Below are 16,131 nucleotides of genomic sequence, written 5' to 3' on the forward strand. Positions count from 1 at the left end.
AAGATCCGACATATTCCCTGAGAACTGGGACCACCGAGTTCTGAGTGCCCATTGAAGGGATCTCATTCTCAACCTGGCCTCTGGTACTAGGAAAATGCAGGATGCCATGAGGCCGAGCAACCTGAGAAAATCGAAGGCCAGTAGACGTTGGGCATTCTGGAACTTCGTTACCATCTGCTGGATGTAGAGAGCTCTCACTTCGGGAGGCGAGGCTTTTCCCGAGGAAGTATCCAAGACTGCTCCGATAAACTGGAACTTTTGGGATGGTATCATATGGGACTTCTTGAAATTGAGGGAGAAGCCCAATTTGTGGAGGAAGTGGCAAGTGATCGAAAGATGTTCCTGAGCTTGTTTTGGAAAACTTGCTCACCAACCAGTCGTCCAGGTAGCGGTAGATGTGAATACCCCCTCTCCTGAGACTCGCTGCCACAACTGCCAACAGTTTGGTGAAAACCCTCGGGCGGAGTCAACCCGAATGGCAGAACCCGAAACTGATAATGAGAGTTGCCAATCGCGAACCTCAGGTACTTTCTGTGCTTTGGATGGATTGGCACATGAAAGTAAGCATCCTGAAGGTCCAATGATACCAACCAATCTTGGAGTTCGAGAACCTGAAGGATCTGAGAAAGAGTGACCATCTTGAACTGGTCCTTCCTTAGGAACTTGCTCAAGTTTCTTAAATCCAAGATGGGTCTCAGTCCTCTGTCCTTTTTTGGGATGAGAAAATATGGGGAGTACCAACCCCTGTTTCTCTTCGCTACAGGTACCTGTTCTATGGAACCTTTCTTTAGCAGGGTTCAAATTTCCTGCAACAGGAGCGGGTCTGGAGTTTTTACGGAGTTGGCTCCCGGTGGATGATTCTGAGGCCTTTTTTGGAAGGGGAGACAGTAACCTTGAGCTACTGTTTCCAGTGCCCAAGCATCTGAGGTAATGCCCCACCATTCCTTCAGATGCTGAGAGATCCTGCCTCCCAATGGTGTTTTGTGTAACAAGGTCTCAGAGGGATTTGGAGGCGGCTGAGGAGTGGTTGAGGGTACAGATGCCGCTCCTGAGGCCGATTTTGCACCTCTTCCTCGTGCTCCACGAGGGAATTTTTTTTTGCCCCTTTGAGAAGCCTGTCCTCTTCCTCTACCAAATGAGGAGTAGTAACGAAAAGAACGACCCCTCCAGGAAGATGAGCCGGAATAGGGTTTTAGAGGCTGGCGCATGGAGGCACTAAGCGATTTAGCTGCCGGAATAGGGTTTTAGAGGCTGGCGCATGGAGGCACTAAGCGATTTAGCTGCCGGAATAGGGTTTTAGAGGCTGGCGCATGGAGGCACTAAGCGATTTAGCTGCCGCTTTCGAGGTCTGAAGTTTTTCTAGGCTTCATCAGCCTTACTGCCAAACAGCCTCGAGCCATCACAGGGCATGTTGAGGACTCTGGCTTGCACGTCTGGTGCAAACCCTGACTTCCTCAACCACGCAAATCTGCGTAGCACAAAGCTTGCAGCCATGGATCTGCTGATACTATCAGCAGTATCCAGTCCAGACTGGAGGCATTCCCCCATTGCCTCTTTACCATCATTGACTATATTCAGGAAGCCTTACCTTTCCTCGCCTTCCGGAATATGCTCAGCCTCCGCCGAAATACAGTCCCACAGGGTATGGGTAAACCTGGCCAGGGTAAAGGTGACATTTGTCGATTTAAGGGCCATACTGCCTGAAGTGAAAACTTTAGTTGCCCAGGCATCAACTTTTTTATCCTCTCTATCTGGAGGGATAGTGGGATATGCAGTTTGCTTTGATGTGGATGCTGCCTGAATGACTAGACTTTCTGGAGTCAGATGCCTGTTTAAGTATTCAGGATCTGTACCAGCTGGTCTGTATTTCTTGGGGAAATTACTATCTGCAGCAGCAATGCTCTCAGGCTTTTCCCAGTTTTTCTCCACCCTCCTCTGAAGAGCCCTGTGAAAGGGGAGAACTGGATCTTTTCGAGGACCTCTGACAATTATATTCGTCATGTCATCTTGTTCAAAAACGGGTGAAGTGTTACCCCCAACCCATATACTTAATTACTCTGGTCATAAGACTCCTGTAACCTGAGTCTGCATGTTCTGCAGGATCAGTCTGGCGAACTCTAATTCTGGGGAGGTGTCACTTCCACTGGCAAAACATAGTGCGTCACTCAGGTCTCTCATTTTGGACTCTTGATCAATGAGTTCCTCAGGAACTTGCTTTGTGCCATATGAAACCCCAAAGGGAGTGACTTCCTCTTCCTCCGAGCCAGATTCCTCATAAATTGAGGACATGGACTTAAAGTCTGACCTGGGCAACGGAGTAAATCTTCTTTCTTCCTCTACCATACGCGTCAAAGGAATGGAAAAATCCTTCGAAGTTGTCGAAGGAATCTTCAATGACTTCGAAGATGACTTCGATACAGGCGTCGAGGTTATTTTTGGTTTCGATGCCGAAACGGTTGACGCCGATGGCATTGATGAAGTCGTCGAAGTCTTCAACGACTTATGTTTTTTATATGGCACCAGAGAGCTGCTTGACTCTCGAAGAGTCCTTGACGACTTGTCGTCGACTCGAGTTTTTCGAGTATCCGCTACACTACCGGTTTTTACCAAGGTAGTCTTAGACTTCCCTTTGTCGTCCAATGGAGCGACCTTAGGGGTATGGCTCTTCCGAGGTTCATTCGAGGGGGTCGGGGCCGCATTCTCGAAAACCTCCATCTTTTTACGAAATTCTTCCCATTTTCTGGGAGAATCCAATTTTGTCGGACATCGAATTTCTTCGGTCGACTCGGAAGATGATGAGGGAGATCTATGTCTCCTCTTCATTTTTTTGGACGAGGAAGAAGAGTCTCGATCTACTCCTAGATCGAGATCTCTTTGAATGCCTATGGCGTTCCAATTCCTTCGAATCAGTCGCTTTCTTATGTTTTTTGGACGTAGCCTTCTTAGAGGCTTCCCTCCCCACCGACAGTTTACCTCTCCTCTCACGAATAGCTTTCTCGGTCATAGATTGGTTCCTGCCACAGTCGTCGGTCCGGTGACTGGAACCGAGACACCAGAAACAAATCCGGTGAGGATCCATGATCGACATTTTCGATCCACAATATACGCACTACTTGAACCCAGTATTGGGTGTTGAAGGAGACAACATTTTCTTCACAGAAAATCTCAAGCGCGCTGTTCTCGATCGCGAATAGATCGGAAAAATGGAACTGAAGCAACGGGCGCGGCTCGAGCTATTTATACCATTGGTGACGTCAACAGAGTACGGAGTCTGTCGAGGGACAATCAACGCCACGACCTCGAGCACAGCGCCATCTGCCGAGAATTTTTTTTTCCGAAGCAGCGAAGCTGGAGATAACAATTTATCATAAAATGAGGAATACGTGGAGGACACAATCCATTCGAAAGAGATTTCTTTGGACCAAAGAAAAAAACAAGACGAGGGAAAATACCTCCAATGACACAGCAGAAATAACTCCTCAACAGAACATAATGGTAAACATCTGTAATAAAACTCTTTTCAACAACTTAGGTTATTAAATAGGGGCCTTTCTTTTGTCCAACAGCTAAACTAGTATTTTTGCTGAAAAGATCTGTTTATTCAAACTAGTACACAAAATGCTGCTCCAAATGTTTTTTGACATGCATCGTCAATCTGAAGAAGAACCAATTTCGTGTGATCTTCTTGAGCTACACCCTAAAAGTACTTCCAATCCCACGTTTCTCAATGCTGCTCTCAATGTATTTGAGCGCAAGGTACTTCAGGAAATGCAAAGGATCGACTTCCAGAAAAGAAACACTGGATGACATCAATAGCAAACAGATATCGCTGACTGAGAAATTGGCAAAGGTTGAACGTCTGACAATAAAACCTGCTGATATGGGTGGGCTATTGTGATGGATGCTTAATTTTACCATCCACAATTTGTAGCACTACTTGAGGATGAGACTACTGTGAGAAACCTGATGGTATTCTCCCACCTACTCTTTCGGGATCTTCCATTGAGGTGGCCAGAGAAGGGCCATCGCTTTTGGATCCCGACCCTGAGGGTGGCCAAGCGAGGGAGGATCACCCGAGTAGGGGGTCACGAGGGGTTGGGAAGAGGATACCTAAGGGCAAGACCTGGTATTCCCCCATTCCCAATAATACCCCAACCCACTCTCCCTAAGCCTTCATGGGTATTTTCAATCTCACCCCATCTCCCCCTCGCCATTTCCAGGAAATTCTGAGACCAGGAAGATGCAACTAGGAGCAGGGAAGATTACCCATAGAAACAACATGTATAAGGAAGGGAAGCCTACCACATAAAGAACTCAAGTTGTCCCACTAACAGAGTCAGGAATTTAAAAACGACCACTCACACCCGACTCCACTTGACTATTTTTTCAACTATAAAAGCGTGTGGTTTTTCACAAGGGAGAGAGCGAGCTGGGGATGCTATCCGGACCAGAGAAGCCAAGTAGCAGAGAGCATCAGAAGTTGAAACCTGGAGAAGAACGGCATGCCGAGAAGCTGGCCCGGTGTTTGTGAGGGGCTGCAGCTTGGCTAGGGGGCTGTGCAACCAAGGAGTCGGAGTAAGGCAGCCTGCATCCTGCTGGTGGCATTCAGTAAAGTGCTTGCTCCCTTGGGACGTGTGCCAGTCCCAAGGGTGTCTGAGAGGGGCAGGTGGTGAGACACTACTCTCGCCCTCTGCAACTCATCCAGAACAGGACTGCGAGACTTGTCCTTGGCCTCAAGCCCAGGATATCTCGCCAGGACTGAAATCCCTGCACTGGCTCCCAGTGGCTGCGAAGATTCAGTTCAAAACCCTCTGCATTGTCCACAAGGCCTTCTGGGGCCTCAATAACTTCAACTCTCTCTTCCTAAATATCTTCCTTCACGAGCTCTTCGCTCATCCGCCTCCAACTCCCTCAGGGTCAGTCGCTTCTCCAAGCAACGAGTTGGTGGTAGATCTCTTTCTTCGGCTGAAGCCTCCCTCTGTAACAGCCTTGCTGCCTCTCTGAAAATTGAGGAGAACCATCTCTGGTTCTGGAAGCACCTCAAGGCCTTCCTCTTTGTTTCTGCTTTCTCTCCTCCTCTCCCCTGCTGAACTCCTGACTGAAACTGCACTGGTCACCTGGCTACACTTGCACTCTGAGGCTGTTTCTGTATCCCTACAGCCCCCTACCAGACCTGATGTCTGCACTTACCCTTGCACCAGCACCAGGGGGCTGCACTTCTTATTTATTGTTCCTATTTATTGTTTCTATTTATTTACTGTTTATCCTATGTCCTGCACTTCCCCGCCCCCTCCTCGCCCCTTCCCCTGTGCACTTTTCCCCTTTCCGCCTCCTGTCTTCCCTCTGTTCCCCTCCCTTGCCTCGTCGCACCTTGAAACACTTGTGTTTAGGCGCGTTATAAATGCCATATCATATCATGACCTTGTGTATCCAGAGAGATACCCGTTGAGCAAGAGAGAGAAACTCAAGAGGGTGCGTTTGACTGGAGCGGAGCGGGAGAAAAAAGCAGCATGGTGCGGAAAGTGATATAAAGTGTACGAAGGACAGAAAGTGTAAGATATAAGCAGAATGAGAGAAATAGAAAGAAAAGAGTTGCACTAGCGGTGCAAGGAAAGTAAAAGTGAAAGAAAAGCATTTAAAGAGTGCAAAGAAGTAAACACAGAATGTAGACTTTTGAAGAGTGCAGAGCGCACCCATTAAAGAGAGGACCGTGTGTCAAAGTTCTAAAATTAAAGTCCTCCATATTAACCGTTACCACATCACTACAGTCTTTTATGGACTACCCAAAATACATAAACATGTGACGCAGCCACCTTATAGACCTATTGTGGCAGGGACCAGGTGTGTTTGACCCGCTAGCAATATATGTTGACAAGATCTTACAACCATTGGTTCAGAATACAGAGACCTACCCACGGGACACAACACATTTCTTAGACAGTGTAAATGCCACTAAATATTTTGGGGAAGATTGGATCCTATTTACAATTGATGTGCTTTGTTTATACACAGCCATTGCTCATAATGAGGGCATTGAGGCTGTTAAGTGGTTACTTTTGAATTTGGGATTTGTAAGAGCTGACAAACATTTAATCATTGAACTCTTACAGATCATTTTGTTCAACAACTACTTCCGATACAGGGATTCTTACTATGCCCAAGCATCTGGCACTTCTATGGGCATGGCTATGCCCCCCGACTATGCAAATACCTTCATGTAGCTCATATTAGACAATCCAAACTGGTCTCATAGGATAATATTTTGGAAGAGATACATTGATAATATTTGGGGAATCTGGGCTGGTACAAGATCAGCGCTACAAGAGTTTTTAATATTTAAATTTGGTGCACCCACACATTAAATGTACACTCGAGATTTTTTTGGACGTTCAACTACAAATTTCAGAGGGACGCTTGACCACTAATGACTACAATAAACCCACAGATGTGAATAACCTTCTATATTTTACCAGTTCGCATCCAAGAATAATGACAAAAGTCTCCCTTATACGCAACTATTGAGATTAAAAAGAATTATATCTGACCCGAGAGATTTCAGCAGGAACGTATTAATCTCAAATGCAAGATCCGTGATAGAGGCTATCCTGATACAGTTGTGACGGAGGCAACATTGAGAGACAATCAGGTGGAGAGAGATCTAATAAAACAGAAAGAGCAATGACATCCCCTTACTCTACATTTCACAATTCACAAGACAGAGTGCACATATTTCCATTAACATCAAGAGAAATTGGAAATGTCTTAACCTTGACCCCCAGCTGTTGAAACCCAAGCCACCGCTGATGGCCTTCAAACGTGGCAGGAATTTGAGGGACCGACTACTAAATGCAGAGAAACCACCCTTTGACACTCAGAACTCTTTGTGCATGTATTCAAGGCACATTTCCGTGCCTATCATGCAGTAATTGCAATAACATCACTAAAGGAAGCACAATTTCACATCTATACACTGGTGAGAAAATTGCCCTCATGGATTTTGCTACTTGTCTGACTCCTGGAGTAATCCATTGTTTAAAATGTCCACGTGGGCTCTTATACATAGGCCAAACATCCAGAACTGCTCATGAGAGGTGCTCGAGCACAAATCAAACATTTGTGCCATCAACAATAGATCACCAGTGCCTTTGCATTTACAGGAGAAACCTCAAAATATCTCACAGATCAGATTCATGATGCTGGAAGTGGTAAAAATCTCCAACAGAGATGGGGACAAATCCACGCATCTCACACAACGAGAGATGTATTGGATACACCAGCTAGATACACTACACCCAAAAGGTCTAAATGAGAATTTCAGTCTTCACTGCTTTATATAGCCTTTTCTTTGGGTTGAGGTAGAGGAGGTTTATCACATTACACATTGAGATTGTGATGCCAAGTTAGAACAGATTATGTACACAAAGCTAAATGTAGGCTTGAACTGGTTAAATGCCCGGTTATAATATCCTTTCTATAGACGTGTTGCCTAAATGGACATAATGTGTTTTTCTGACTCTTGTTATGATGGATTGTTAAAACAATTAATATGTTCTGTCGGGTTTTACTTTGCACTGTTAATATTAATTCATGGTCTGTTTTGACACAGAATGCATCTGTGATATTCCATCATTCTCGCTGCTTTAGTGCAATATGAGGCGATATGTATAGATGTTTTCCTGTACTGTGCATCACTCTGTGCATTCATGGTGGATGTAATTTACGAATAGATTGGTGCAGTAGAGATATGTTCTGCATCTTAAACTTTCCGTCTTAATTTGCCTGATTAAAAATATGTGTGTGATATCAATATTCATATGGTTCATGTGAACTATAGGTAGACATAAACAGACTTCTATCTGTAGTTTGCATTGCTTCATAATATGATGTATAATTTGATGTTTCGTGGGCGATTAATCATAAGCACACAAATTGGTGTTTTCGGACAGAATTATCTGGAGGATACAGATACTGAGTGTCTGAATATTATCATGCTTTGGAGATTGTGAATATGTATGTCTAATTCAGATTAAATGAATTAAATTGCACTATTGAGATATTGGACATATTCTTAGTCCTTAAGTGCTTAAATATTTGCTAATGCCCCAATCAATACATACTACATTTCTCCTTACTTGTTGTTTTAGTAGTGACTATTTGGGTCCAATTATTTTTCTGATATGGGCACTTGGGGTTCTCTTGACAACACATTTGTGTACACTTTGGACAGATGGGTTGGTATATATGTGGAGCTCCAGTCTCCACTGGAGGTTCAAAGACGACATCTCAGTGCAGTGCCCAGAACTAACTGCATTGTGGCTTTTGAGTTGCAAGATTAGCAGAATTTGGGTAATATGGTTGTGTGTGTTATGATTAGATGTTAGTCTATACTTTGGTGTTAAAGATAGGTAGTTTACCTGCGAAGATTATTGGTTTCCTTTTGACCAATACATATTGATCAGATTGGATGCACACACTTAATATCTGTGAGGTTTGCATTCAGCATTTGGTGCCATTTTTGTTGTTTATAGCCCATCAGTGATGTTCACTAATATCATGCTCGACGTGGGCTTTCTGGTATAATTCATCACATGACCAAGTGGCCAGTGTTTAGGGAAGCAAGACGGAGGGGAGCGTTGCTCGGTACCAGCTGTGTTGAAATGAGGTGAAGTTTTATTTGGAGGGGTAAGTGTTTATTCATGTATATTTTGGTATATGCAGTTATTGTACGCTCGCTATTACCAATCTATTCAGGGTATTGAGAGCGTCTCATTACTTTGCAGGTTCACGCTGTCATCCAGATCTTGGCTTGTCCATTATCCAGTTAACACACGCCGCTCCTGGAGGGGGTAAGCATTTACCAATTACTTATTTTATCATGAAAAATTATGTATCGCCTGTCATTGGGAGTTAGTTCAGGGCTCTCATAGGGTCTTATTGCTTTACAGTTTCCTCATGAAACACTTGTGTACGAGCGGGATATAAATAAATTATCATATCATATCATGCTGGTTTCCAGTTTGTTTAAAACACGTTTGCTGAAGCACATGACTTGAGCTGCGTCCCGGTCATCCACAAAGTTCTGGGCTACTGTAATCATATGATTGCAGGTTAAGCTTAATTTGAGGAACATTAGATGCAAAGAGTAAGCATTGGAATTTGCCCTTGTCCACCATCATATGTGGTATATGTAGTTTACATCAATGTATGCATTTTCTTCTAGTTTGCCTTTATTCTCATGTGGTTGATTTGTTGAGTTTTGTCCTCTCCTGACTCCAGTCATTGGTCTGTAGATATTTGGGTACCTGACGATTAGCACGTATCATCAATGTATGATGCACATTGCATTTCTTTTATAGGTGTTATTTGACCCTAGATGAGGGGATTCCGACGGTCGGCTTTTCTCTACGTGTTACATTGGTTAAGTGGCATATCGTTTGGATATAACGCTGTGTATTTTGAGGTATGTACACCACTTTATTTAGGATATTCCAGTAGTTAAAACGTTCTGCTATATGCACAGGATGTACCAATTTTGACTAGGGGGAAGCAGGGTGTCTGTTTTGCTTTACAAATCAAGATAGTGCTGCTTTTTCACAATTTGGGTTATGCTTCCTTGATCTATCTGTATGTCCATTCTCATCGAGGCTATTGGTATGTAGGGTTTACAATCTTTACTTTCGTATCATGTGCACTTTTCATTCTTCTCGGCTCTTGATTGGGACATTGGTTAATTAAGCCACAAGTGCATTTGGTGATTCTGTTGGAATCTTTAATTGGTATATAAAAGTTTGGATTATTGGAAATTAGTTTTTGTACACATTACTAATTGGACTATTATGTGTTACATTTACAGTTGTGCTCCTGAAGAAGGTTTGTTTCCCCCATAAGCTTTGGGCCTTGGTTGACATAATTAAAAGATGCTTCATCACGTTTTGAAGATTGTATTACACATTTTCCTTTTTTGTTATAGCTATTACTTGAAATAACAAATAATTGTTAAAGCATTCTTGGCTGTATGTACAGCATAAATGTGTGCAGGGGACAGGAGAGTCCAAATTCTAGGACACCATTGCTTTTGGCAGAGCTCTCCTCCTGAGGTTTGGAGGTCTGTAGGATATGGCAGAGTGCGAGTGAAATAGAGGCAGAGCTCTGCTCCTGAGGTTTGGAGGATAGTAGGATAAGGCAGAGTGGGAGTGAGATGGAGGCAGAGCTCAGCACTTTAGGTTTGGAGGATAGTAGGATATGGCAGAGTGCGAGTGAGATGGAGGCAGAGCTCTGCTCTTTCAGTTTTGAGAAGAATGCAATACAGATAGACAATGGCTCTTTCTGTTGGGTTCAGAAGGCAATAACAGAAAAGTGGTGCTCCTTCAGTTTGAAGGAGAAGGAGGTACAGCACAGCGTTTGGCTTGGCAATAAAAGGGAGAACATGTAAATCTCTGCTTGCTGGAAACCCCAATGAAGGGACATCTTTGCTGTCCTTACCTGTAATACGCCAGCTGCAGTGCCACCTGGATGAAGGCATCCGGGCTAAGCTTCTCTGCCTTGGGGAAGTTCTTCCCAAAGTGGGGAAAGATGAATATTCGGACGTCTGTATCCTGCACCATTCTGGGGAGAGAGAGAGGAGAGGTGTAGGGAGTGAACTGATGTGAAACAAGACCCTTGAGTGCAGCTGCCTCCTCAAAACGGACACAAAATAGTTCTCTATATTTTATTTAACTACAAGTAGACAAACTCGCTGATAGCTATCTCTGTAGTAAATCCCACTTCAAAAAGGATGCATTATACAGAAAATGTTAAGAATAATAAGTGTGTCCTAGCTTAGAGTAGCACCCATTAAACAGTCACCAGTCTACAAGCCCCTTTTGTACACTGCATACAACTGCTCTGTAATATAGAAATCAGGCAGAGCCAGTCCAGCCCCCATTACCAAGGCCTTGTACCCTCCTTCCTTCACAAATGCAAGATGCAACTAGCGACCCAGTGGTCTCTATAGCCCTACGCCATTCTATCCTGCCACATATTCTCCTGAACGCTTTCCGTCTAGAACCACTGTCCGCTAGTCTGAAAATGAGCAGCATTTGCCACCTCACAATGATGAGGGCAGGACACTGGAGCTTCTACTCGGTTCATAAATGGTTAAAAAAGGACAAAAGGAAGGGATCAGCTCTGGGAAATCTGGCATTTGGGGAATATGATGCACAGACCAAAGGTTTCGACAGATGAAATATTTCTGGTGTGTTAGAAATTCTGTAAATTGAAAAAAGACTCAAATAGGAACAATTACCTTTGTGGCGATTCTGGTTCTCTTATTGCTGGTTTGGATTCCTTTGAACTATGCCAGGAAAGCTATGATAAAGATTGCGATCCCCTAAAGAGTCTTCCAACCTGGAACCAAACAACCTCTCTGCAGGACGTGTCCACTTTCAAAGGCGCTTAGGAAACCTCTTTGCTATTAGAGTGGATGAAGGCCGCAGGGCCTGGGTATTGACCTATGCACCTGCCTCCACAGGCATTGCCAGTTCAATACTGCACCCGGTTCAAACCCATGCCTTACCTTGGTCCAACAGCCTGAGATTCTCTATGAAAATCACCTGTTCGGAGGTCTGCAGACGAGGGGGAATGTGCACTGATACCCAATCTGGAAACTCTTAAGAAGACAGTGATCTTAATCTAGGCTTTCCCCATTCAGCCTGGGGTGCAGGCACTCCCCCAACCAAGTGGGAAAGAGGGAGAAAAGGCCCAACAGAAATCCAAATCTTAGGAATCATTTGATATGATCTGATTTATTTCTATTGTGCTTCAGGCAGATTTAACTGCATCCGAGCGCAGATGTTTCCAAGTTCTCAGCCATACCGATATGCATAGAGCCAATGCGATCATCACCTGCCTCCCAGACTCTGCTGCCTGGACACAGCAACATGTTGTCAATTCACATGGGGGTAACAAGCATCATATTTACCACAGTGTAACTGGGTTAAAAACTGTTTTGTAGTTCTTTTTTTCAAGCTGGTTCTTTCTTACAATGAGGATAGTCTCAGCTTCTATGCAGAACTAAAAGGTCTGCCACGAAAAGAGCAAAATTAACTTTGTGGTGGTGTAGGTTCTTTTAGTCCTTGCTCTCCTACCTTAACTGGTATAAGCAAGTGGGCTGGGAAAAATGGATTGCCAAAATGCAATTGTCACTTTACGAAAATGTTTTGGAAACATTTATGCACGTCTCTCCGCATGCAGGCCCACCCTCTGCCACACCCAGCTCCATCAGGGTTCTTCTCACCGAGGGAGGTTGTAGTAAAGCACATTCCGTACTGGGAACGGCTGAATGGATGTTGTGAAGAAGGGAAAGCCGGAAACAAGAGAAGCTGAATATCCATTCCGGTCATTTTTCATACCCCTCCCATCGCCAACCTGTTGTCTTAGAATCTGTTGATTTTGTCAAGCCTTTTAAACCCACCATAACTTTGCTTTTTTCAACTATATTATGCCACTGCACTAGCGCATGACATTGTTGATTTTGTTTGATTCTCTATGGAGTTTCCGAAAAACCTTTCATAATGACATTCAATGAAAAATTCAGAAAATCCATAGCAACATTTCAGTGCAGACTCCCCCACATGGAAATGTTCAGATGTTTTCCATGGATGTAAATGTTTAACATAGGGTTTTGTCATAGAGAAAAAGCACATTTCAGTCCAAATATTTTAATGCTGGCCAATCTGATTTCCACATTTGTGGCCCAGATCTACAGTTTATAATGAATGAATGTAGTGAAAAATAGATCAGATCCAATTTGCAGACATTCACATTTTAAGGTTTGAATTTTCTTTTTTGTGTGCGTTTGTATCCGGCTTCTGTCAGAATGAACCGCATCCAAGCACAGATGTTGCTCAAAGAAAACTCATCTACATTAAGTGACTAGGGATTCTGCTACAAATAACCAGCTGGTTAAACAGGCAAGTCCTTAGGGCCTGCCTGACACTTCGGATGTCCAGTGCCAGTGAATTCCACAGTCTGGGACCATAAATCAAAAAATGCCTATCGCCCCAATAGATGATTCTGGAGTGCAGAATCACCAACAGACATTTCTCTGAAGATTATAACTAGCGTATTGGCTCATAATGCTTCAATCCGTCTGAGAAATATTGAGGAGGAACACTGTGAACACACGTGAAGACCAGACAAAGGATTTTAAAGTCAATCCTCTGGTTAATGGTCAGCCAGTGGAGGGAGCTTCTCAGGGGTGAAATCAACACAGTTTTAGAGACTTTAATTAGAAGTTGTACTGCTGTGTTCTGTGCTCTCTGAGGCCGAATTAGTTGTGTCTCTGGGTTATATCCAACAAAGGGGTGGCATGCTATCGTAAGTATTTATTAAATACTAAGAAAGCAAACCTACCTCTCCTCATTCTAAAGGGTGTTCCCTACCTACCTAAGGAAACTTTGGTGCTCGTTGCCAGGGTGGTCGTCCAAATGAAAGTCCTGTACTCCGTCCAAAACAACTTAACTCTAGCCCTACTACTATGCAAAATGACAACACAAATAACACCAGTAGAACGACCCCCTTCTCCTGTTAAACTGAGATCAACATGACTGGTGATCTCTAATGAAACTCTTAACTAAGCATACATTTTGCACAGGTGGATAAAGAGCCAGGAGAAGGACTCCCTTCTCCTGGTCCACTCATGACATTTCTCAACGATAGTTTGGCAACCATTTGCTCTTGCTTCTGAATCAACAAACTTTGTTAGCACCCAGGAGAATGACTCCCTTCTATTGGTTACCTTGTTGTCTGGTGGCTATCTTTCACAACAGCTCTTATTAAACCCTGCACTTCTCTCCAGACTTCTCGCTGGGCTAATTTGAATTGTACACAGTCTTTTGCTTTCCGAGGTTCAATTGTTCCTTGTTTAACTTTGTAACAAATATTGAAGCGAGGTAGATCACTCCTGAGGTTTAATCCACCTTGATTAGGTTTGTAACAGTCACTGAAAAGAGTGAGATCATTCCTGAGACTTGCTTCTCTTTGCTTAGCTTTACCCCAATTACTGAGGTGAGGGAGATCACTCCAGAGACTTTGATTAGCTTCACAACACTTCACACTGACAATGCCACTCTTGGTACTTCTCCACTAACCGTAGTGATGAGAATTGTACTCCCGATGCTTTGATCAGCTTTATAACAATTACTAAGATGAGGGAGATCGATTCTGGAATGTTGGTGAACAAGGCAGCAGCTTAAACCAACTGCTCCTGCTCCCTCCCAGCCCATGGATAATAATAATACTGGAAATTGAGAAAAATGAATCCTGCGCTTATATCAAAGAAGAAGATTGAGATCCCTGACAACCCCAACTCCAAAAAAGCTAAACAAGGGGAGAAGATGGGTGAGAGTTCAGAGAATGGTGACATGTATGCACTGCTTCTCCAGATTGCCCAGGATGTGAAGGAAATTAAGTTTACCCTCAGTGAATTGTCCTCTCAAGTCGGTCACCCGGAGAATAGAGTCACCAAAGTGGAAGCAGAAAATACAACCTTGGCCACGGAGGTTGCAGGGAGTTATAGGGCCTACAAGGAGTTGAGATATGAAGTTTCTGATTTGAAGAGGAGGAACCTGATGTTGGAGGCTGATCAAAGGAACTTGAACTTGCGCTTGCTGGGTGTGAGTGAAGACTCTGCTTTGGACAAAAACCTCGATCACAGAGTCAGAGGAGTACTGGAGGCAACTTTGGGTAACAACATCCTAAAAGAAATGGACATGGATTACTCCTTTAGAGCTGGTAAGCTGGTCCAGGCCGGAAAACCAAGACAGATCATCATGGTGATGTCCAGAGTGAGTGCAAAGGAAAGGATTTTAAAGGCTGCGAGAGAAAAAGGAAAACTTCTGCTAAATGGAGATCAATTGGCGATCTATCCAGATTTCCCTAAGGAAATAGTGGAAATGAGGAAGGCGTTCAAAAGTGCAAAAGCTTTGGCACAAGAAAAGGGGATTAAAACTCTGCTGGTGAAACCAGCGACACTGAAGATATTTTTTGGATCAGGTGTCAAAACCACAGAGGATCCAGCTGAAGCTGAAAAGTGGCTGAGGGCTGGGGGCTTAAACTTGGATAATAGTATTGCAGATTGATGTGATGCATGATGTATGAAGCTGTGAAGATGTAAGGTTACTTTTCTTTATTGATTCATTTCTTCCTGAATTTGTTAGATGGGAATTGGTTTGTTTAGGTATCAGAGCGTTATTAATGTTTCAAATATGCTGTAACGGTTTTTCGCTCGAGCGTAGGCTTGATGTGGGCTCGGATAATGGGTGCTTTACTCTACGGCAGTACGCGCTCTATGGATTTTTTTTATAGGTGATGGTGCTTGTTTTTGTTTGGACGGAGTGCGGGAGGTGTCGTGCTGTCCGGAAATGTCGGCCGTGCGACACCCTTCGGAGTCTTGCCGGCAGTGGTGTGTTGGATTGGTGGATGCGGGTGACCGGCCACTGTTGACGCACATTTGAGGTAAGGCGTAGCGGCGTGTTCCGGGCAATGCGCCTTGCTGCATGCTCAGGTGTTTGGGGGGCACAGTGGGTGTAGAGGCTGGGGTGCATGTGTTGTGGCTGAGGGGAGGGGAATGCTCTTTGCACGGCTTTATCCCGGACTGCTGTGGTACGTTGATCGCATTGTAATGTGTTTCCATAGCCAGAATTAGATGAAGGAATGCCACGTTTGCGAGTATGCTGCCCAATGCTAATCCCCTGCATATGTAACAGTTGTTCTTGTCCTGGTTGCACACCCCTGACATGCTGAGTGGGGTATATTTGACATGTACTTGTACTGTAATAACGAAGCCAACTGTATGCCATTACCATCACTGCATAAAGAAGGTGAGAGTTGTCACTATTGGGTACCTGGGGTTCCACTGTAGTCTACACCTTTTACTTTGCATGGGTACGTTTCCTTTCGTGCTGTGAGAATGTAATAGTGCTGTCATCTGATGTGAACACTGACGAGGCCTATGGTTAAGACATGACTGTGCACCTCTGTCTACTTACCAAATCACAGGCAGAATTTTCGATTAGGTTTTTTTTTTGCAGTAATGCTTACGTTGGAGAGGGTTTGATTGCATTCTCAAAGCGCAATGAGTGATGTGCCAAC

The 16,131-nt window shown here is 44.0% G+C and overlaps 1 protein-coding gene across 2 annotated transcripts in view; it reads right to left on the reverse strand.

Moving 5' to 3' along the window:
- Positions 1-16,131, reverse strand: part of CRAT (carnitine O-acetyltransferase) — a 362,964-nt gene that overhangs the window by 39,404 nt on the left and 307,429 nt on the right. For both annotated transcript variants that reach the window (XM_069609217.1, XM_069609218.1), the window contains exon 10: positions 10,483-10,605. In XM_069609217.1, coding sequence (XP_069465318.1) covers positions 10,483-10,605 — 123 coding nt within the window. The remainder of the gene's footprint in view (positions 1-10,482; positions 10,606-16,131) is intronic.

This window comes from Ambystoma mexicanum, chromosome 8 (assembly GCF_040938575.1).
Source record: "Ambystoma mexicanum isolate Mex_15411 chromosome 8, UKY_AmexF1_1, whole genome shotgun sequence".
In the NCBI taxonomy this organism is placed as follows: Eukaryota; Metazoa; Chordata; class Amphibia; order Caudata; family Ambystomatidae; genus Ambystoma; species Ambystoma mexicanum.